Source organism: Haliaeetus leucocephalus, unplaced genomic scaffold, assembly GCF_000737465.1.
Source record: "Haliaeetus leucocephalus isolate CR32 unplaced genomic scaffold, Haliaeetus_leucocephalus-4.0 Scaffold556, whole genome shotgun sequence".
Classification (NCBI taxonomy): Eukaryota; Metazoa; Chordata; class Aves; order Accipitriformes; family Accipitridae; genus Haliaeetus; species Haliaeetus leucocephalus.
This window is the reverse complement of record NW_010972992.1, coordinates 3,905,998-3,930,447: the sequence shown is the minus strand read 5'-3', so window position 1 is coordinate 3,930,447 and position 24,450 is coordinate 3,905,998. Positions and strand designations below refer to the sequence as shown.

General features: G+C 43.8%; 1 protein-coding gene across 1 annotated transcript; it reads right to left on the bottom strand.

The window, feature by feature from the left end:
• Window positions 1-3,961: 3,961 nt before the first annotated feature.
• Window positions 3,962-8,229, bottom strand: MASP2 (mannan-binding lectin serine peptidase 2). Its single transcript, XM_010577327.1, has 5 exons — window positions 8,180-8,229; window positions 7,686-7,905; window positions 6,114-6,291; window positions 5,732-5,863; window positions 3,962-4,165 (listed from the first exon to the last, which is right to left on the bottom strand). Exons 1-5 carry the CDS (start codon window positions 8,182-8,184, stop codon window positions 4,161-4,163), a joined length of 540 nt encoding a protein of 179 aa, XP_010575629.1. The 5' UTR covers window positions 8,185-8,229; the 3' UTR covers window positions 3,962-4,160.
• Window positions 8,230-24,450: the final 16,221 nt, after the last annotated feature.

Below are 24,450 nucleotides of genomic sequence, written 5' to 3'. Positions count from 1 at the left end.
ACTTGCTGCTACAGGAAGTGTTCGGATACAAGTGCTTATTTGGAAAGGAAAGCAGGAATGGGTAAAAGGATAATATTTTTGGTTTATGTTTTTGTGGCTCTTAGCGCAACTACAATACCACAACACAAGTAATGATGCACTTGGGTACCAAGTGGTTCTTTCAGCACAAGCTGTAATTTCAGAACAACCTTTCTCTGTCCATCTTCCCAGAAAGTTATGAGCAGCTGCTTTTAGTTGATGTAAACCTACCCATCACCACAGTGACTGAGCATCTCTGTGTGTTCTACTCTGAATTCATTGTCCTAGGTTTTCAAACATAGCTGACAAATACACAGAGTAAACCAGTTAATAAATACCTAGAAATGCCTATTCTGTTAAAACTGAGCACTCTCCTAATTTTTAAATCCTGTTTGAAATGCCTCTCTTGGTCCAAAGCAGCGGAGAAAGCTTGACTAATTCACCTGGAGGTTCTGGCTGCCTCTGAATCCCGCCTAACAGCACACCGCTTTGCACCAGCAGAAATCAGTTGAGCTACAATGGGAATTAAATCTTTCCCTTTCACGCTATACTTGTAGAGGATTATCAGCAAGTGGGTTGTTTTCTTAATTGTTATTACCTCATTCTCTCCAGCTAAATGCATGTTTCTGTAATTCCACCGATTGTGCCTCAAACTACAGAAGTATTCAATGGCTATGTAAGAATAAAGCATATTTTCCAGCACACTCCCCTGAGTTGCTGCAGGTGCTGCTTAAAATACTGCCAGTGACACAGAGTTCACTGCCTCTCCTCAGGCTTTAAGCTCCCACTATAATGATTCCTTCCACCTGCTGCAAGCCGAGGCTAAGAAACATCCCAAAACCCACCTGATATACAGCTTTAGCAGTATACTGCTCACTGCCATGTAAGTGCAAAAAAGTCTGCTTCTCTTAAAAACTGAAATTTCCTCATGCTGCTAATATCTGTCCCAGCTCTACAGCCCCTACAGGAGTAGTCTGGAGGCAATTATAGCAAGAGATAGGAATGAAAACATTAAATCCTTGGGTGTGAAGAAAGACTCAGCAGGAAGTCTTACCCTAGGCATACAAGCCACAATATAATGAGTGCTATCTTTATGCCCCTAACTCCCTACTGAAATCATGAGGAGGTTAGAATCTCAAATCTTCTGCTAGTTCTGCATCAGAATCCTTTCCTATTACCTACAAAACCATTTTTCCATGGGCATGGGATCTACTGTGTAAAGAAGGAATACTCAGGTTGGTAAGGTTAAATTCTCTCTTACAAGAACCTCAGAGTTAGAAGGCAGCAACACCTTGACTTCTATTTACCATAATGATCACATTATCTTCTTTCATTCAAGTATGTTTAAAGGAATGTTATTAGACTAAAGCTCAGCATAAAAACATGTAAGAGAGCAACGGTGGACAAAAGACCACTGTGTGGTAACATGCACACACACGCATATATGCATGTAGAGACAGAAAAACACTGAATATAACCAAACACTATAGTTTCTGAAGGGTGTTTACTTTCTCTAGTAATAAAAGGGCAAAGGGACACATGATGAAATTAAAGGCTAAAAAACACAAATCTGATACAAAAACAGGATTAAGAAATAGCATATAATTAATCTGTGCAACACGCTGTCATATGAAATTTAAGGCAAACTTTTATACGCTAGTTTCTTAAGTTCAGCTTAAGCTAAGTAGCATACAGTCAACACAGGATATATGGCACAGGATTACGCTTCTGTATGAGAGTATACTTTAAAAATCACTTACTGAACCGTATCTTCCATTGAAGCATAAGATTCTGGCCAGTATCAAAGGCAGGAGATTGGACTTGAGGGATCCTTAGCCCAGATCCATTCTAGCAATGGATATTCCAGAATTGCTCTGAGCTGCCCAGGTGCTAGTTGAGAGGCTCTTCTGGGCAGTGATCGCTCTGAATTCACGCAGCAAAAAATAACACCACGCCTCTGCACAGAGCTGGGATCCCCATACGCTGTTATAGGACAAATAAGAATGGTACCCCATTAATTCAGAAAAGTGGCCTTCACCTTGTTCTGAAGGACTAAAGAAGGAGAAAGATAGAGACTAATAGCTCTTCATACTTCATTACATTTGTCTCCTTTAAGCTCAGTTTCCTAATTTTGATGTGAGATTTTCATAATAGTTTGGAAAAATGCAAGTCATCACCAATAAACTCTCTTGACTTGTGCTCACGAGTAGCCAAAACTAGCTGACCCAACAGACAATACTCTGCCAGTCCAAAAGAATTTGCGGCTTGAAGATGAAGAGGCTTAGACTGGACCTTACTTTTCTCCTAATATCTCCTGGATGTGGCTGCTGGGAGTTCCATTTGTCAGGGCAGTATTTTTTTCTGTAAGTCTGCAAGCAAGAAAGTCATAAACTAGCCAGAACAAAAAGGATCAAATAATTTTTTAACATCTGCCAGCAGAAATGCTGTCCTTTGACTTCTTAGTCCAAGCTTTAGAGCTGTCCAGAGAGTGTTCAATTATGCTTAGGCCATATTTTTATTAGAATCACAGTGAGCTGTTTGCCAGAGGATTGAACTCTGAAAAATGACCCCCTCAAAACTTGCAAGTCCATTGTCACTGGCTCATTAGGTCTCAAATGAAAGGTGGGTCATAAATTGTATCCCCAAGCCATGACAAAATTTCAAGCCGCTTTGATCACAATTCACCATGACCATGAAACAGCTTCTGAACAAGATTAAACAGAGCAGAAGTAAGCCTTGGGAACTGCTTGCACAGCCACTCTATCCCGAAATCAGTTCTCTGCAGCACCTCCCTTCTACGACACTTAGTGAGCATCTTCCCAGTAAGTCAGGGCAGGGATGTTACCTCTCGTTTTGCAGATGGATGTTCAAAACTGGTATCCAGTGACTTGCCGAAGATAATGAAGAAGTCTGCAAATTGCAGTGACCTGGAATGAGTCAAGTGTCCCATCTAAAAGACTCTCTGTCCCTCCCATGCTCACTTAGAAGAGGCTTCCTCCCCTGTTTACTCCAGGCACTAAAGAGTAGAGATGGGGTTGGAGAAACTGAGCCTCATAAATTACAATTAAAAGTAACTCCTGCTAAATTGCCAAAATAAGGAAATGCTGATTGACTAATGCTCCTTAATCCCCTCGAGCTTTTTAAACAAAGCCTCGTTTTATCTTCAGCAGCTCACCGACAGCTGCTCAGCTCTGACTTGTTAACCTCTTGCAATAATAATGTTTCCTCCACAGAGTTGGGGAGCTCTAGTCACTGACAAGTACGAAGCATGGCATTTCTTCAACATGTTTTAAGAAGATGGTCCCTGCCCAAAGAAGGTACAATCTAAAAGGACAACAAATGGATATTAATGTGGAGCAGTGAGAGGCATTGTTAGGGACTGAGACAGTATCAATCAATGCCACAAGCAATTATGCTGAAGAACAGCATTCCTCGTGTTTCATCTCTTGTGGGGAGGGAGGGCACTGTTGCCTTCCCTTGCGTGAAGGCAAGACACCTAAGCTGCCCTGGTGACATTCATATTACTTTACCAAACTCCCAGAACCAGAACACATTTCAGCCATAAGGCTAGGCTCCCAATGGGAGAAATGGCCAGAGTCACAAAATTTGGATCAAAAAAAAAAAAAAATCAAGCCTTTCCAAAGAGTGAATGGGCTCTGAATACAGTTTCAATCTACAAGCCTGAGTACAGACAAAAGCATATCTAAAAAGAACATTAGGGAACAAAAATGTGTGGTTCTGGTCTTGTTGCAGTTTAAGAACTATGGAATGTCAAGCAACAAGAGCTGGACAAGAAATTCAAGAGTCTTCAGGTAGCTGTGATGCTTAGGGGCCTTTCACAATGGCTTCTCTCTTATCAGCTCCTGCCTTATCTACCTTCTTTTTTTCCCTAGTGACACATGGGAAATGCAAGAAAATGAATGCCCCAGAGGCTGCCATCAGCTTTCAACAAGGAACAGCCTCTTTATTGTCTGCAGGAGGCAGGTCTGAAAGGCAAAGAACCATGACATACAAGTCACCAAGCAAGAGAAGCCTGCAGCCCTTCGGCAGACTGCAACAGGCAGGTCAGGAGGGAGGGCAAAGCAGCTCTTCCCAGCACATCTGTCTCCATCTCTGCCTAAGCGAGGAGAAGTTTAATTATCTCATGCTGGAAAATAAAGGAGAAAAAAAGAGCCTGTCAGTATCAGCCTGGTCAGACAGGAGCCCAAAAATCAAAGGGGCAGCCTTTGCCCTCGTCTCATGATGGCGATCCCCAGAGACCTTTGCTTTGCAGCCCAGCTCAGTCACTGTCGCTGAATTGGCTTCAGTGCTTGCATCTAAAGACCTCTGAAATGTGAACAGGTTCCAGCACATCAGCTGCACTATAGTAATTCCCAATGTGCAGGTGTCCACCCATCAGGGTAGCCCAGCCCTCCAATATTGCTGCTAAGCTCCCTCTGCTAGCGTGATGTTCATGGAGGGGGGCATAAGTGCACACATGAATGGTCAACACAAAGCTGCTAGTCTGCTAGTTCACAGCTATTCATTTTGCACCTTCACATTAAGACTAGGCACATACTTTATAGCGTTAGTAAATCCATATACTTGTGCTAAAAGCCATCACTTTACGAAGGGGAGGTTGAATGAACAGGTCTGTTCCAATACACTGGAGATACGAGGAGTTTGAATCTTGAATCAGACCCAGGCAGCCATGGCTGGAGAGTTTATAATAGGCTAGAGTTGGGAAGCTAAATGCCAAGGTGGCCTTAAGCACTGGAAGTTAGATCTTATTCTGCATTTCAGCACTGGGGAGCTCAAAGAAACTATCTTCCCACCTGTGACAATATTTAGTGAGCAGTATGTGTGCTGGTTCTCTCCAGACAAGATTCAGCTCCAGGTGGGCAAAGCTGCACCCACAAAAGAGGAGTCTGACACCACGTGTAAGCACACGTTTCACTGCAAAGTGAATCCTAAGGTGCCGGTCATGGTGCTGATTCAGACAGACACTTCACTGCCTGATGACACATAAGCTTTCCCTAGTTGTGAAGTGAGAAGCAGAGCCAGGCAGAAGTCAGCTAGGTAAACCTCACGCTCTATGCCCTTCTGAACAAGAGATCTGTGCCTGGCCTTGTCTCCCATTAAATAAGTGGACCATTGTATCTGGTGTTAGCGATATGTGGACTGTGCTGCTTCTTGGCCTGTGTCCTTACAGGGAGAGGAAGCAAACTGTTTCTCCATCAGACTTCACAACTCAATTGTTAGTTTTTCCAACACATCTACTAACTCGGGTCCAGAATACTCAGTATCTCAGTACCCAGGGAGCAAGATATACTCAGTTTTGCAAGGCTGGCTGCACTGGCAGCCATGAAGACTGGATGTGTCTGCAGTGGGAAGTGTAAGACAAGTTCCTTTTTTCTCCAATCTGTCTAAAGCTGAACACATGTGGATGCTGCCTTAGGAGTAACCAAAACCAATTGCCAGTGCACTGTTTTACCGTGACACAATATTGCTGTCCCTAATGGCAGCCATTAGCCCACAGCCACTCTGCAAATCAGGGCCTCTGCTCACAGCCCTGACTAACGCCCTGGTACCTTCTTCCAGCTGCACCAGGCACATAGGGAATAATGCAAACAACAACAAAAACCCACAGCTTTCACCTCGATGCTAGTGTCAGGACTGGATTTAAGTGGATGTTGTAGGTAGGGAAGCATCTCCTGATCTAGCTAGAGCTCACCTGTGCACGTCCTCTTGTTTTCATGCAGTGTGTAGCCAATCCGACAGCTGCAATAGTAGCCCCCCACGTAGTTGTGACAGTGATGATTGCAGAGGGGTTCACCATCAAATAGCTGTTTGCACTCATCGATATCTAATGGGTGAAGCACAGAATTAGGCAACCAATACCCTTCAACAACACTTCATCTTGGTCTGAACCACTCTGTGTTTTGTGAGGTTGGCTTGTTGGCCTTTGGTTGCTGTGCCCTTTTGGACCTGCTTCCATGCAATGAGACTGCCTTCTCCCACCTCACACAAGCAGCCACAGTTTATGAGAGCACAAGGAAGCACCAACCCCACCACAGCTGTCTCCCTTCCACCTACAAGAGGAGCTGGTCTCTTACCTTCAGCAGCGTAGAAGGCCTCAAAGCCTGTGAACGGTTTCTCATTGGAGTAATCAGACCGAAACGCTACCATGAGGTTGTTGTCAATGGAGACATATGTCTTGTTGCCCGGAGCCTCCTCAGTGTCTGTACTATCCTTTCCACACAGTGTAGCCAAGGTCCTCCCACCAGAGCTCAGCTGCAAAATGGGCAGACAAATCTACCAGATGAGCACAGAGCTTTGCTCTTCCCAACCTGCTGCCATGGCTTGGAAAGCATGTGTTTAATAGTGTGAGAAAGGAGGCTTGGATGCTCTCAAAATATGCTTCTGGAGGTCAGTCCAGATTCAGGGACAGATAAGAGAAGATTTCCCCTAGTCTCTGTGACTTAAGCCCATAATTTTGTCTCCCTTTTTCCTTTCAGAGGCCCACATAAAGCTGTGATGCCAGCCAGGGCTATCAGCACCATGCTTTGTTTGTAATGCTCTTGTTAACTTGGCACTCTCAGTGACAATCAGATCTTGGTAAAGCCAGAGACAACTGGGGTAAAAAGATTTCATACACTGACAAATTCAAATGTATAGTAAAAGGTCTCTTTAAATTAGTCACTAACTTGCTCTATGATTCACTTATTACAGTTCCAGCTCTTCATTTATCTTGTGTTTTTACTACAAGAGTAATGTTCTGATACATGGGTTCATGCTATACACGGTAGTGATAGAACTGTGTACTACAGACCTGCCAGAAATGAGTACTCTGTCCTGCCCAAAGGAAATTACATGAAGAACAACACGGATTTGGGGAATGGGTGCAACTTGCCATATAAAAATCATGGAAATGAGATCTTCCTAAATGGGAACAAGGCTGCCTGATTTGGTTCCATCAGATTCAAAAGTACTGCTGATGCATTGGGTTTGCATACTCCCTGTGCATACAGCTCCCTCTTTAATGTATATCAGACCCACGCAAAGAACAAAATGAGTGCAGAGGTAGCATGGCCTTCAACCAGTGACAGGGCCACCCAGACTAGAGCACATGCTAGCACATGGAGTACAAACCTTCCAGGGACACCGCTGATCACTCACACACTTCCTGAAGATAGTATCTTTCTTTTTCCGAGGTTGTTTCTCACATTAGCTAGCAAACACACCATAGCAAGTGTTGCAAGTGCACGTTTAGACAAGCTGACAGTATCTTGTTTAGACTATCGCTTACACTTTTATGATGTCCCATTATACTCTGTGTATAGCACTACTTGTTAATTTAGAACACACACTGTAACTTCAGCAAAATGAAGCTCAAATGTTGTTTTGGGCAAAATTTCAAACCCTTTGCTTCATGAGAGGGGAACATCAGAATTTTCTGAGCACAAACAACTCAAGTTTCAGATGTTCCAACATGACAACCAGTTCTACTTCCTGGTCCCATGGGCCTCAATAAACACATCATTTAGAAATCAGATGAGCCTGAACTTTACTAGCAGACTAGAATCAAGTGCTTACAACAGTTACGTTGGTCCTGCATGTGTCCAGGATCACATATACACAGTTTTTAACAACTTAGCCTATTATACATCGCCCTGCCCTACACATACCTTCACATAATCGTATTCACACAGGTAGGACAGCTCCAGGTTGAAATGGGTGAAGTAGATGCGGACAGAATATCCCTTGGGTACAGTAATATTCCAGATTCTCTCCTTGTGATTCGGGTAGACATTTGGGAAGTTGGGGGACGTGATCCTCCCATACATTTTTGGCAGCACAATGCTGCTGCTTACTTCACTGTAAAGCATAGCTAGCAAGACAAACAGCCTGTGACAAAGGAACAGAGATTAACAGAAAAAGAGTGAGCGTCAACTCAGATCATACCCCAAAAGCCACACAACCAAAGTTGCCAGTCTTGATACCAAATCAGATATCTCAGTGCTAGCTGAAGTCTTCATGCCAACACCCTTCTCACTTGACAATGGAAGAAGTCAGAAGGTATCAGTGGAGTCATACTGTAGTAACAGCTAAACAGCCTTCTAAGGCCTGCACAAAACCAAGTGGCCAGAGAAGCTGGGGAGGTCCCTGCGACTGCACTCACCTCATCGTGTTGCTCTCCTGTCTGAGCCTGCTTTGCTCTGAGCCCTGGGGAAGGAATCTCTTCTGATGTATTTGCATTTGGGGGCGGATGTATTTATTGTGTGTGCTCTGCTGTGTTTGTCTGGATGTTGAACTCTGATGTTTATCTCCCTTCCACCCCCTTCAGCCTGCTGAGTTCTGGGAACAGCAATCACTAAAAACCAGGCTTGTGTTCGGTGCATGAGGCCTCAGTCAATGACAGGGAGAGGCAGACAGGGATGGAGTGGATGGATTAGGAATGCTTCAGGCTCTTGGAGGGAACTGTAGTATCGCAGCTCTGTGGGAAGGCAGGCAGTGGGAGGAGGTACAGAGTGGCTCCAGACAGTGTCTGCATGGGGGAACAAGGGGAGTTGGGCAATGCTCTTTCCCTCCAACCAACTGATCTACAATTACAATTAATGCAAACAGCATGTTACTGGAAGTACAGTTTCTTCCATTGTGAGAGCAGGAAGGTGTTGAAAACAAAATAATGGGGCATATTACAGGATTTCAGAATAGTGAGTGAGGCTGGTTAGATGGTTCTGTGTAACGGCACAGGAATACTCAGGTGACATGACACTACAGCGCACACTGGCACGAGTTTAAGAGATGCGAAAGTCTTCCAGTTCTTAGCTGCACATTTTAATCCAGTGCAAGCTTGTGTTGACTGAAACCTGCTCTATGCCTTGTTTACATGCACAGATTGCTTTTTATCTTGTCCACCTTGGAACACCCATAAGGTAGAAAAGCATTCTTAATTAATTATGTCTTTTGAACCTGGCTTGGTACAGAAACAAGACAAAAATCCTCTGTGCTCACATCTGCCTGTGTAACCTAGCTTACTAACTTTAAAGGCCCAACAGTCAATTTCTACCAAATTTGGCAGAAGAGAAGCAGTTCCAAGGATATCAGTGCAATGTAGATAGGTGGACAGAAAAAAAAATACCTATTACTGGGGATTCTCTGAGGGAAAAACTAAAAAAAAGAACTCAAATTTCTTTTAAACATTTGTGAATCCACACAAGGATTTCACACCACTATAAGACCCCAGGGAATTCAACTGGGAAAGCCAACGCTATAGGACATAAAGCTTTATTGATTCCACTGCTTGCAGACTGCTTCTTTCCAAGTCAGCATTTAGGTTTCCCACAAAACTCCTATTCCAGCTCATATCGAGATAGGCCTAAATTTATAGAGGGTGAAAAGACAGATATGTTGACGCCAAACCTAGGTCCTACCTCTTCCCTGACAAAAATGGGACAGAGAGCAGGAAAACTGATTTGCAGCAGGGAACAGACTACCGCACTGCACGTGCAGGAAATTTATACTGAGATATCCTGTAATTAAATGGACACCTTCTGATACTTATTTTTGAACAGCCAAAAAATCATTACCCCAGGCAGCAAAGTTGGCGCTGGCAGGAATGCAGGAGTTATTACATGAACAAAACTAAAGCCAACAAAGCATTTAGCAGACTGCAAACAGAAAACACCATTTAATAAAAGTGAAGGAGAAACCAGTAGCAGTAATAAGTAATTGTGTAGCAGCACTACCTACAAGCACAGTTAACGGACAAGAACCCAGAGGGTACTAGCTTTTCCCATGGCCCACTAGCTGCTAAAAGGATCCTGTCAACACACAAAAGATGTGGGCTTTATACTGGCTGGAAACAAGGGAAGAGAAAGAGAATTTTGCAAAAGATCAGTCTGTGCCTAACTAAGCTGGTGCCCGATTCCCACAGACATAAGTACTTCCAGAACCATCCCACATCAGGCTGCCTGCTCAGTTCAGTAGCAGAGGCATGAAGAGTCAATTCTGGTCTTGGGTCTGAAAAGTTTCTCACAGCTCCAGAATTTAATGAGGCCCCTGAAGCTGATGGTTGCTGCCTAGCACTGAAAAAAAGAAAGCTGACTTAATAAATTGTAATCCTGGAGACTGAGTAACCGAATGCTTGGTGCACATATTGGCTTTCCTCTGGCATGGTCTGTGGAGAGACAAGACTGCTGTGATTTTAGTCCTTAGCACCTGATGTGAACAACGCCAAAAACGTTGTCCCTGTTTCTTTGCCCAGAAACCTTCCACCTCCAAAAGGCCGTTGGGCATCAGCTAGCCAGGTGCAACAGTATCTTGAGAGCACTATGATAGCTAACCTCAGGCCCCACAGATGCTCCTCTTGCCCACAATTTCTCTTTTGTCTGCACAGGACTAAGCCAGCCTGAAGGCTCAGTGGACTTCATCCATGTGACTGCAGTTTCCAGAGCTCTGTAACTTGCCAAGTTACTGATCCACTTTAGGAAGCTTGGGTGTTATCTGAAATGACAGACGCCTCTTGAGAAGTCTGCCCAACTGTCTTCATGTGCCCCTGTCTCCTTCCATGCTTGAGGGCTGAGGTAGCACAGAGGCAAGCCATCATTTTTGAGAGAACCACCAACATGTGTGAAAGCCAAGGTTCAGAAAAAGGACTTCCCCTTGAAAAAAAATAATAATTCTTTTACTACTCAACACTGAGGTCTGTCAAGGAAAGGTTTCAAATCCTTCCTGTGGCAAAAGCAAGTGCAGACAGCTAAGCCAGACACATGAATAAATCAGCAAGAGCAGAGCTGCTCAGCCAACACAATGCCCCTCAGGCTGGTACCACTAGGATCCAGAGACCTGATCTCCACTTTCCCTGCAAAACCAGACAGCAGCAGGAACCAGCTGTCAAAATGAGAAGGCTGGAAACCAGCTGTGCAGCTAGAGCCTTCATCAAAGTTGTGTAAGATCCAGGCTAAGTCCTGAGGTAGCTCTTCAGTTCAGATTTCCCTCTGACCCCAAGTTTTGAAACTGCAAAAATGTTACCTGAGGTAAATTCTGCCAAAGCTATGTTCCTGCAGAAAGAGCTTCAGCTGTGACAGACTCTGGGATCCTGTAAAAATGAAGTCAATACAGCCCCACATCCACTTAATCAAAAAAGTTCCAGACAGCTCTATTCTCAAATGGACCATGCAAAACCACACACTGCCTCAGAAAATCATCTTGTGCCAGGGGAGAAAACCATCTCTGGGCCTTTGAAAGGCAGCTCCTGCATTCTGACAGCAATTCTATGAAAAGCTCTGCAACGACTGATGACAGTGAGGACCAGATGTTTCAGGTGTAATACACAGGACAGTGAGCATCTGAACATGCCTCCAAATCCAAAACACAGGTACAGTGCCAAAGCAAGATGCTGGTTAATGAATAGAGGAAAAGCATGCACAGGTCTTCCTGGCTTCTAAGATGAGACAGTGCAGTCATCTAACATCGCAGTGGCTATTCTTGCGTCACAAACCAGGAGACCAAATGAGCATAATGGCTGCTTGCTGTGATCCCTGAAGACATTGCTCCCCACTGCCCCTTACTTCTCAAATGCCAGCTGCCTCTGCAGAGCCCTAAGAGATTGCTTGGATGTTTGCTGTTCCGTGGCTAAATCCAATCCTCCTGCATTGAGGGGTTCAGAGGACTGGGGGGACCAAATGCAGCGGAGGAAAAGGCGTTCTGTTTCCTCATTACAAATCAACTAGCGTGACTGACATCAAAAGACAAGCGCACAGACGGAGCAAGCAGAGCATGGAGTGGGGCAGCAGGAAGAGCCTGGCTGCTGTGAAGCAGGAAGAAATAATCTTGCCAGGGAAAAATAGCAGGCAGAGAAAGCTCATGTGATGGGGCAAGATACTTTCTTCAGTTAGGGCATGCTTTCCTCCTTCCTATGCTGTCTACTGCTACCTCATTGTTTTATATTCTGTTTGCAAAGATGGACTCCAACTGCTACAGAATGCTAAGGCACATTTCTCCAGCAGCAAAAACATCACCGGACTTGTCCTCTCTACGCTGCACTGACTTCCAAAGCACAGCCAATGCAATTCTACAGTGTCGTCCTCATCTGAAAGCACTCAGATCTGAGCTCAAATTGTCTAGGAAGATCAATAAAAACTCTGGGGTAAAGATAGTGGTTGACAGCTTTGCTCCTCTGGCATGAACAGAGCTCTCAAAAACAACAGTAACTGTCACCTGTGTGGGACCGGTCTCAGGCTGTGAAACATGACCTCTCCAGGAGCACCACAAAGCTCAGAGTGCAAAGCATATGTGTCTGAACATGTGTGTCTGTGTGTGTATGCACATGCACGCATGCATATGTTAGAGACCACGCACACACAATTTATATGTTATGTATGTATACACACTCAAAATGATAATGTGTAAATACCTGTATAACTTCTGTTCAACTACACAGCTGCAGAATCCAACAGCATGTTATGTTCATGTATGCCAGCCCATTTTAACCACTGCATGGATGTATGTGTATGTATTCACATACGTGACTATACAAATGCCAGGGCAAACCCCTGCACTGCACACTCACATCCCCTTGGGAAGAGAATATGACAGCACACAAGTTAAGAGATGCTGGTCACACTACTCCACCTTCTCCTGGAAAAAACACCCACTCTGCCATGGGGAAGACAGCATAAGAACTGCATACATCAGAATTTCTTTTCCCCCTGCCCGTCTCCCCAGTCCCATTAGCCTGGCTCTCAAAAACTGAACTAGCTCACAAAGCTACCGTCTCGCTCCCGCCCACATCCTTGGTAGCTGCAGCATGTCTGCTGGGCTGGCTCCAAGTCTGTGACTTCACTGGAGCAGCTGTTTGTGCTGGGAACAGAATTTGGTTACAATTCAGTTACAGCTAGAGCCAAAGCTATGAAATACAGTGCTGTTTTCTCTCCAAGCAAAGATGCTATGCACATTGCAGGCACAGCCAACACACTTTCCTTGGGTAAGCCTCCCTCCAAACAGCCAAGAGGAACAAAGGGGGCGGGTGAATAACACACGTCTAACATGTATCTCCTATCCAACATGAAGTCTCAACCTAGGGAAGGCAGACTGGGGCTTACAACAAAGAGAAGCAAGAAAAATACAACAAATCTCTATACTAGAGGACACAAAGACCAACCAAGGATGAGCCCATCAGGAACTCCCTACTGTGAATAGAGTGAGGCTAATCAAAGGCCTCCCCTGAACCTATCATAGCCTCATTCAGCAAGCAGTTTGGCCCTGCGAAGTAATTAGGAGACTTTTCAGCTCCCAGAACAGCACCCAGGAATGACAACCTCATTCAGAGAGTAGTTTGGGGTTACACACCTGCCACAATGACTGGAAGGCCTGGAAAGTCACTTGCCAGCTTAGAAGAGGCTCTATTAGCATGTGCCATTCCCTCCAGCGCAGAGTCTTCAATAAGAGGATCCACTTGAGCAGTAGCCTCTCTCCAAAATCATTCTTTATCAAGGCAGAACTGAAAAACAAGCTTGACAGAAGAACCATATCCACCTCCTGCTGGAGTTTCCATGTAATCCTCCACTGTTATATCTTTTCTTAAACAAAGCTTAAATCCTTTCCTATCTGCAGAACCAGACTCTGCAGAGTACAGCGACCAGCACTATGCTTGGGATGAAGCCCTGGTTTTTCAAAGAAGGGGAGCCCAGACTTCATCTTCCACACCAAAACCATAGCAAAGTTGCTCTCAGCTGAGAGCACAAGGCCTGCCTTTGGAAGTTAAAGCCTGGCTGCTTGTCTCTATTTCCATCTCCTTTCATTTCTTCTTTCAGGACTGCTCTTCCTCTACATGCAATCATTAACACTGTGAAGAATGGTATTCACCTCCCAAATGTGTAACTTGCTGAGACTGGAGGAGACAGTAAATTCCTGAGGCTCCCTCCCCACTCAGGAAGAGGGAGAAGCTGAGAAACACGCTGAGGAATAGGTTTCAACAGCATTAGGACTGGCAAATTCATTAAAACCACTTGCAACAGGCTCCTTGTCCATATATATATCCAAATGCATTTTCTACTCACCCCTATTCAACTCAAAACAATTTTTCACCATTTCTCTTCCTTGGCAATTGTCCATAACCTCATTTTTTTCTAACAAAGAGGCTATTACCCCACTGATCTAGATAAACAGTAAAGCCAGCCCAAATCACTCCCAAAATAAGAGCTACTGCTCAGACATTAAAGAGTTAGTATGATACATTGAAATAGACCAATCTTCCCTCTGGCTAAACCCCTCATTGAATACATGCAACCTCATTCCTGCCTTGGAGAAAATTGATTGAAGGCCATGTCAGTGCCAAGAGTCGCATCAATCAGAACCTGTATATTAAAATGCCTGTAACAATCCTGGAAAAAAAAAACAACTACGAAGAAACGAGCTGTGCTAAACTTTTGTTTACCACCTCAATGGAATGATATACCTTTCCCAACCATTTCAAATTAACCCTCCTTCAAAGAAGTCTCAGATCCCTCATTGTTGTCTTTTTGGAGGAGAAGTTAGGGATAAGCAAGGTACCTTCTAGATGCATTGCTTTTTACAAAGACTGGCCTTATCTATCTTACTTTTAAGGCAGGAATGTCACATCTGTTTCTGCCCAAAAGAACTGGAAGTGTTCAAACCAAACTGTCTTTCAGTATAGATCTAAGCTCACTTTTGCCAGAATGCCACCCTAAAGCTCTTGTTTCTTGCCCCAGGGAAAAAAAAACCAACAAACAAGCCCACCAAAATGCAGCACAAGAGTTCTGTGCTGCATGGACACTTTACCCTTCAGCTTCTTTGCTCGTTTTTGCATCTCTCACAGAAATCTTCACAAAGCAATAACCAGTAAAACATCCTTTGCTCCTGTATACTTTTGTTTTGGATGATGTCAAACACTTGGATTTGAGGTGAGATTGCTACTGTTTCATAGAGAAATTTAATTTTGTTTTTTAAATTAGCGGGACACTTACCTGGGCTTCCTGCTCCTCACATTTCAACACTGTTAGTGAAATCCACAACACTGAAGTTTCAGCAGGAGTCATGACTAAAGCTTGAACAACAAAGGGAATCTGCAAAAAGAAAATAACAGCATTTAAATACAGTTTTCAACAAAACACAATTAAACAGAAGCACTACAAAGGAGGAGCGAGCTCATGCCAACACAGCACTGTACAATCTACATTTCAGAGATAGGCAGAGCTATAACCTAGCTGTATAAAAACAAATGCTCAGGTGTTGGTACTCAAATACTCCCTGGATTAAGAGGTTACCTGACTGCTGAGCATATCTGATTACATATGTGACTTTTTCACATCTGCTGGACATATTGCCACCTGTTTTTACCTACTAACAGCAGACCCACCACTTGTTGAGTCTCAAAGCTGTATGCAGAAAAAGACCACTAGAAACTGTTGACATACCCTGGAGGCATTGGACCTGCTGGCAAGCGAAGGAAGACTTGGTGGATGCCATAGCCATCGTATTTAAAATTAGGCACAGAGGCTATGAAAGTATATCCTAAATTGCCCCAGTGACTGCTAGTGACTTCCGCTAGCCACCAGTTGCAAGAGCTTACTTTAGTCTAGCAATGCTCAGTTCCACTGGAAAGGCAAACAAAATCATTTGGGTATATGCAGAGTTAACTTGGTACAAGGATATTGGATCTAACCTGGATTCCAACTTGAATGCCAAGACACTCAGAGCACAGACTACTTAACAGTTTTAGTCAAGCTCTGAACCTCCTTACCTAACAATTAAAAACTAAAAGAAGAAACTCGGGGCGTGGGGTCAAAATGAAAATATTTCAGTTACACCTCTGAGGGGCAGGCAAAAGGGAAACAGTCTTACTACAGTGTGTGTTTATCTGAAGTGGCAAGAGCAATACAGAGCCACCAAGCAGCCAGCAAATTAAAAGATTATTGCACGTAATTTAAATGTTTGGCCGGGATCCCCTGAGGACCGGTAGGAAGAATCTCTGAGGAAAGGGAGATATTTTGTTTGATGTATGTTAGCAAGGAGGAAACTGAGCCAGAGCGCTAGCACGGCTGGAAGAATTATTCTTGCTGAAGTCAGATTACTCTAACTTGTCTGTTATCCTCTGCTTCGCAGCACTGTAATGACCCAAAATTGCAGCTGACAGATTGGTGCTGAGAGTTTGTCTCATTGAGGCTACCGCATGTGGATGGGCCATTATTCTTTCAATTTTGGTCTCTGATGCCTGTTAACATACATTAGGCTTTTCCATATGGTGCTTTTTAGCTTGGTGTCCAGGGCAGCTGCCTGAGCCTCTGTCCCCACCCACATGCGCAGGCCCTGTCTAATGAAAATGGATGATGGCCCCAGCTTACTAATGGGACACAGATGGACCAAATGTTTTTTTGTTTTGAAACATATTTTCATTTAACAAAGTCTCCAAAGACTGTGAGGTTTTTATTCTTCTATCACTGTAACATTCCCCCTAATACACTGCAATCTTCAGACAGGTGAGGAATTCGAAGTTGCAACCTTTCAGTTTAACTGGATCTGGAAGTCTACAGACCAATGGCCTATTCCAGTACTGCTGTTCTGCTGACGGCCTTGACAGTCACTTGCATGTTCTCTCACTTTCCTCCTCTCCTATCTCACCTCTTCTACTCATACTGAAAGATCTTCAGCATGAGAAGCAGCATTTTGGGGGGCAGATCTGTTAAAAGAAGGCGTGATAGGCTGTTCAGTCAGCCTCAGCTGAGGGACTGTACTGCCTCCTACAATACAGATAGTAATGATAAATTAAACAATTCGTTTATTATTATGAAAGCCTTGTGCAGACACAGCAAAAGGAGCCTCCATAGCCAGACGTGAGAACACGTGACTGAGGGGACTGTGCAGTGGGCATGGCAAGCAAGGGTCATTTCCCAGCAGGACTCCTCATTCTTCAAGTTATTCTTCTTGTTAATAGTATTTGTATTCCAAGAACAAGTGGGCACAAGCAGAGTCCAAATGCCAGAGAAGAGTCTAACACTTCCACATAATTTGTGGGAAAACAAAGCTCATCTTTTAGATGACACCAGTGTAACAAGATACACCCACCAAAAAATGTGCAGAATTAAGGTATGCAGTAGGCAAACATCTCCTGCAAGATGGGAGCCATCTGTATCTTGCGCCAAGTGTCCTCTGCCATAAATTGCCACTGCAAGCCTATAGCCCAGTAGTGTTTTGCAAACAGCATTTCACATGCCTCTTTGCTAACTTGTTCTTCATGGCCAGCCTGGGGCATCTTATACTCAATTCCATGTAGACTAGACAGGATTCCGTTGCAGCGTGCATTGCCACAGTGATCTGGGAAGCCACACAGAACGAACTTCCCTTTGCTGACTGCTTTGATGACCCACTTGTTTGGCAGTACAACCTCTAGAAGATGGCATTCCCACAGTTCTGTGTCTGTACTCTGCACTGGGAAGTTCCCAAAGGCTCATGAGGCTATCTCCAACTTTCCAAAGTGCTCCTTGTTATTTATGGTTTCTGCCCTCGTACTATGTCTTTTCAAATAATTTGGAAATAATCCCCTTAATGCTAGGGCAGTGTTTGACCATGACATCTCATTTATCAGGCAGTCTATCCTCCCAGAGAGGTGAAGCCTAGTTAAAGGTTTTTGAGGGACAGGGCACGTGTCTGTATGTGCACATGTGAAAATGTGATGGGACTCAGGAAAACAATTCTCCTCGAATCTCTCAGCCTTCATTACGATTCTTCTTTTAAATGCCAGCTCTGATTTATGGCCTGCCATTCAGAGGCTATGAAGGCCCGCAGCCAGAACTGACCAGATGTCAGAAGAGGGCTTACAGAAACAGGAAACATATTAACCTGTCTCTGTGCCTGCCTAGATCCCCTGAGTGATACAGGAGCTGACAAAGATGGGCTGTTCTTGGCACATTACTTCCACCTAGAGCATTGCTTGGGGCTGTGACTGTTTAACGGTGGAGACACCCAGAACCAGGTGAAGAATCTCCAGGTGCAGTAATTCGGACACAGCCATTATCTTGTGCCCCAAGAGACAGTCTTCCTGGATTGTGGTCTCCACCCTCCTACTTGCTTCCTGCAGGATCTTTGATTCATTGGCTGGTACTTTGGGTTGTCTCCTGTTAAATAGGAATGATCATTCTTGTTCGATGCACAAGAATGTTGGCAAAGTGGGTCATCTCACAAAGACTCCTTCATGAAAACTGCTAGTTAAATAAAAATGGACTCAACTACTTATCTGAAAAGAAAAATACACAAATACAGACATGCATGGCCACTTTCTCATTGCAGCAATAACACTGAGCAATTTCATATTTCATACCAGGCCACAGTAATAACATAAGACGACTGACAAAATGCAAGCCTGCCTGTGACTAAATGGTTAAAGGGGGGGAGGACATTCCCTTACCTCACTCAACTGGGTTTATGTACCCCCTCGCACAGCTTCTGAGTCACACGCTATTTAGACAGCTTTGCAATATGGAGACACTCAAATTTTTATTCTGGAATGGAGCAAAAGGCCACCAGTGGCATTTCTTCTCAGTTGTTCTGCTTCTAGCCCACTCTGTCCCATGGCATAACAAGCTGCCTTCCAGCACTGAACAGGGTTCAGTTATCCTTTTCGGAAGAGCAATCATAAGGCACTTTCCAGCCCGCTGGCTCCCAGCAGTGGGTAAATTCATCAGTTCACAGACGAAGATGAGCATTGTTTGCAAGCCAATATTTTAGAGCACAAAGACTGCTGTTTGCTCCCCATGGTTCTGGGCTCCTAAAGTGTAGATCCATGGCTTTTTAGGCAGCTGCAGCTCCCTGTCTGTACACCTGCACCTAAGCTTCTGGCAGGGCACCTCTCACCATGGGACTAATTTACCTCTGACTAGATTAGCAGCACAAGGCCAAGGACAGAGGCAAAGCACTCATAGCAAAAAAGGCTTGCGTGGAGACATGTCCTGACCTCTGGGTTTCACTCTGAACAGGAGACTCCCTGCACAGAGTCTTGTCCCAGAGTTAAAAGCTCTGTATAAAATATTATCACAGAAATACTTTCCCTTTCTCTATTAATTAAGCTGCTGACTATGCTAGGTTCACTAACTAATGCATACCAATACACCCAGTGCTATCTAGAGAATCTGCTCTTGTTCAAATGCATAAAGTCACAGCGAAATCAACCAGATTTGAAGACTTCCTTCTATGCAACAGTGACCAAAGCTACAATGTGTCTAAAAGACGGGCTCTCAAACCATCATCTAAGGGACCAAAAGTCTCCTGGGCAATTTCTGGACTGTACAAGCCAGGAGTGGGCAGCTTTCCACAGCCATAAATCCTTGGCTTCCTTCTCTCTGTCAAGAAGAGACTAAAATACACCAGCCAAGCACAGCCCAGTGAAATTGAAGACATTTTTAACAGCAGACTTACCGAACCAGCAAACAATCTTACAATAGGAAGTAGGCCTGACCTCAAGCCAAATTCAACAAGGTCCCAGCTGTAAAGACTGCTTATAGTTTTGGTGGGTTTTTTTGTTTTTTGGGTTTTTTTTACACTAAACATTAATTGGTTTAAAACAAAGAGTCCTCCAGGTCCCCAAGGTACTGCTAGAACAGAAATTCCTCATTCCCAGCTGAATGCCCCGAGCCCAGGGAGACAGTATGCTCTCTCCGCTTGCACAGCTACTTATTCCCTTGTGCGCTGTGGCCCTGCTAGACAACAATCCTTATGCAGCCCAGCCTACCACTTAAGACTAAGACATTCTCTGGGGAGGTGGAAGACTTGGATTTAAATTGTTCAGATTTCCTTCACCTCCCAAATGCTTCCTCTGAGACTTTCTGTGAGCCCTACATAATTTTAACAAGTGGGAAGCAGACATGCTGGAAGGTTTGAATCTAGATTCAAACAGCTCTCTTCAAAGCTTCTATCTTAAGGGACTGAAATGCTGGCTTTTTTTTCATCTGGTATCTCCCTCCCAAGGCTGCAAAACTAGATGCAAATCTAAGAGTGAGAGCTCAGTCAGCTCCAAAGGTGCTGGAGTTAGCAAAGAGGAATACACAGATCAGACATGCCTATTACAAGAAGGCTCCTCACAGGCTCAGCACAGGTAGTTAAACTGATCTTCCCTTGCACAGGGTACAGCTGCTCCTCAGTAGCCTGGGTTACAGACTGATAGCTTCTAGAGTCTCTGCTTGTATTCCCAGGCTTCTGCAAAGGGCTTATTCACACAAGCTGATTAACAGCAGTGTGCTGTTCTCCATTAGCTCGTATCTGTCTTACATGACGCAGGCCCTTTGACTCCCAAATACTTCCTGCTTTAAAGGCTCAGTGATTATTATGAAATAAAAAGCAACTTTAACTACGATAGATATTCTGCAGTAATGCTCCATCAGAATCTTCATTCTGAAAGTTCCCCCTATACTGACAAATCCCAGTTTGCTGTGTGTCTCTGGATAACTGATTTTTACCTACCTGCATTCCATCATCTACTGCTTTAGTGGGTAACTGTGACTGTAACTCCTTATGAATCTCTGAAGAAAGGCTACATCTCTTTAAATCCTTGTTGAAACAGTAGAGAGCATCTTTTGACTTCCCCTCTCTCAGGCATTTGCAGCATACAGACCTTCACACTACAGTTTCACCAAAAAGCACAACACATTAACACTGCCTGTCTTTCTGACCTAGTCTACAAAAACTACCGTGCTCTGGCAACTCCCTCTCACTCCCTGGCATCCTCCTGTCAAATCTCTGCAAGTTCTATCAGGGTTCAGCAAAGACAGGAAAAATCCACTGTGTAAGACATCCTCCCAATTCACCAAAAGGTCATTTGTACTTAGGATTTCCTATGTTGCATGTCTTACATGAAGCTACCATACATTCTGAATGGTCAAGGTAATAACTTCTTTCACTGAGCTGTCTTCATAGAATATAAAATGCATTTACAGCCTGCTGTTGCTGAGGATTTTGTGAATACAGGAGCTCAGAGAAGTGACTGAAGTTAAATCTTCAAAGACCACTTCACAAGAGAGGCTTTCAGAGCTCAGAGAACAAGGTCACTGAACAAACTATTTACAGTGAGTAACAAACAGACAACGAACAAATGCCTTATTTGACCTGTGTTATTCTTCCACTCAACAAAAGCTAGTGTGGCAGGGAAGTCAGCAGAGCCACAGGCAGAGGTACATACGGCATCGTTACTAGAACAAGACACAGAGCAATGTCTCTTGGATCAGTATCTCCCACCACCAAGGCCAATGCATAAGGCAAATCTCCTAGCCCATACTGCCGAGAAATGAAAGTAGCGCTTCCGTGTCACAGGGATGTTGTCAAGTTTATTGCTATCTAAACCACCAACTTATGAGGTGAAGGTTGTCAAAAACAAGCATCTCATCAGAACACATTCTGTGAGCCACTAGATTAATCTATGACCAAAAGCAACAGCAGAATTCACTCGACTCAGTGGAGAAAAGATTGCCCTTTAGCGCAAAGCCATTTACTCTTTTCCCAGTTTGTATCTGACTGCTTATATGCCATCAACATCAAAATAGATTTTTTTTAAAATAAATGGACTCGCTGCTTTTCAAACACACGTTTAGTGTTTCTGAGCAGAGCTAAGTATGATAACAACGTAAGACAAAAGACACCCCGTGCAACCTTATGCTTCATTCTCCCTGCACTAGGTTTAAGGTTAATTTTCTGTAGCTGTAATCAATGCTAAAGGTGCCTCACAGGCCACGCGTTGTTTGAGAATGACAGGCACAGGACCACCAGACTAGGCAGTACTGTTGTGTTCTCACTAAATTTAACTCCGTTTGACAGCTACCTGCAGACAGACAGTATCTTTGTGAAGTCTAGTCAGATTGCAACTCTCTCCTTTGTCCAAGGCTGAAAATGCACACAGTGAAGTATTGATTCCCTGCTAACTTACCTGACAGTATATATTAAAACAAGATCTTCACTACTAAAAGCACGTACAAACAAGTCGCCATGGAGGGTACTAAATTTCAAATGAATACCTCCCTAGTTCCTCTGTCATATCTGTCCACATATGCATATCCTTTGATCTCAGAGTAAATGAGATTGACTCTGTTTTCATCGAGGAATAAGCTACCTTGGATTACTTCACATTTATCATGGGATAGGATATGCATGCATGGAGTTACCCCTGCACACTGAATATGCTGTAGGTTCACAGCTCGGCTTGTCCCCGTGATACTTTCTTCACTTGCCTGCAGCTTGATGCATAAGCATGAGCTAGCGTGAGGTTAAAAAAAGATAATAATAATAATAATACCAGTGAATACCACTGGACCGTCCATTGAATTAGGTGAGGTAAGCACTGTGTGTGCTAGCTGACTTTAAAAGTTTTCCTTCTGGCACCTTTTTTACTTTGTAATGTGTCTTTTTCACTTTTTAAAAAATCTGGAGATCACTCATAGGTATTATCCATTTGCTCACACACACACACACAATTATTCTGAGCTGTGACAAGATCTTAAAATGCATTGGCTATTGCATCTAAAAAAGAAATAACATACTCTCGCTCCCTTCTACTTGACATATACCATTATAAGACTCACAATTCTTTTGTGAAAATTTAAATAGAAAATGCCCATATATGACACATTATTTATAACCCTTCGTTAAGCCCCTTCCACTGAATCTGATTTATCATGCTACACTCCCTAACATTAAATGCCATCATTAGGCAGGATCTCACATTGCTTCAGCCTCAGCACATCAACTTACCACGGAAACTGCAAAATTAAATCCAACTCAAACACTGATTTCAGCGCTGATGAAAGAAGCTGCCTCAACTGTGTTGGCCCCTATCCACAGCACGTGCACTGGCGATGCAGACTTCCTGCTTGGTGCTCAGCCAGTGTGCCTCAGCCTACATTAGCAGGAACCATCTGTAGGGATGAAAGAAGAGTTCAACTTCCAAATTTTCTTCCACCCTTGAGTATAGCCGGACTACTCTCTCCTCCAGGAACCACTAAATAATGCAGCATACATAGTTTGCTGAACAGGCAGCCTCTATTAAGGGCAATCCCTATGTCCATGTGCTGTGGGGTTTCTCATTTTCACTACACATTGTCTCGAACATTATTAACGCAGACAAGATTTAACAGTGGATAATAAGGCAACTCTTATGAGAACACTGCTAAGGTACTAGCATCCTGGTTGGTCTCACACCACTACACAGGTCTCAGTAACAATAATGGCTATAATTATCTCTTATACAGCACTTGTCACCTACATATCTTAAGAAAAATTATAAAAAGAGAAAAGAGCTATCATCCCATTTTAAAGACAGGGAAACTGAGGTATTGAAAGAGAGGTAATGATAAAATGCAAACGCCAGCAGCAAAGTGAGGCATAAAACCAGGTCTCCTGCATCCTAGCTGGGTGCTCCAGGCAACACAGTTGGAAAGCTCCATATCCCATTACCCATATAGTGAGTTGTTGAGTTCCCCCAGCAAGAATCTTATTTTTCATTATGGAGTGAAAAATAAAACAAGCCACAGGGCTCTGACTCCTCCTGCAAGCCAGAGACACACAGCCAGAAATTTCTATGGCAAACGACCCAGTGAAAATGCAGCCTGACACAGAGCAAAGTGGCAGCGGCAAGCCAGCCAGTCTAGGTGCCGAAGTGGTTCTATCACTCATTATTCAGGGAGAGCGGGGGAGTTGGAAGCGTTACTTCAACTGTAAGAAAACAGGCTGGCTGCTGATTAATCCAAAATGCTGCTGTTGAGATGAACGGCCTCATGGTCACTGGCCTCTAAAAACAAAATGTAAAGGTTCAAAAACAAGCCACTCCAAATAACTACGTTCTAGTTCTCACCGGTGGCCAGTCAGGCCTTGGAGACAGGTTCAGTAACATACAGCTGGAGTCTGCTATTTTGTGTTGTCATTCCCAGCAATGTAATACAGCTCCGAAACTCAACTTGTTAATACTATGAATTAAAGCAAATATAACAACTGAATTTCATACCTTTTTTTTTTTTTTTTTTTTTTTTTTTTTTGCCAGCATGTGAGACCAAGGCCTCAGCAGTCTCCTTTGGAGAGAAATATCTGTGCTGAACTCAAACACATCTACCTTTCACACCTCTATACTACCTGTCAGTTCCAAAAATGAGGTTTAAAGTTCCTTAGCAAGCCAAAATAAATAAAACAACAGGCCCTACTACTCTCCAGACAGTAAATGGCACACAAAAAGGTAAGAGAAATCAGGTGCTTCGTTTTTTTTTTTTTTTTAGCAAGATGACAAGACACCACGAAACCATGAGAGAATCAGAGCAGAGTCAGAGCTGTTCGCCCTGGGATCACAGCCAGTTTATTTCAGTCAGTTTCAGATGCAGAACCCAGCATTTCAGGTGCACATGCAGCCCCAGAGCACTCCGGGAACTGCTCTGGAGATACCTGCTGGCAAACCAAAAGTGG

Coding starts and splice junctions, on each gene's coding strand:
- MASP2 (XM_010577327.1), bottom strand. Junction 6,292..7,685: donor GTGAATACGATTATGTGAAG/GTATGTGTAGGG, acceptor CCCATTTTGCAG/CTGAGCTCTGGTGGGAGGAC. Junction 5,864..6,113: donor GGCCTTCTACGCTGCTGAAG/GTAAGAGACCAG, acceptor TTCACCCATTAG/ATATCGATGAGTGCAAACAG.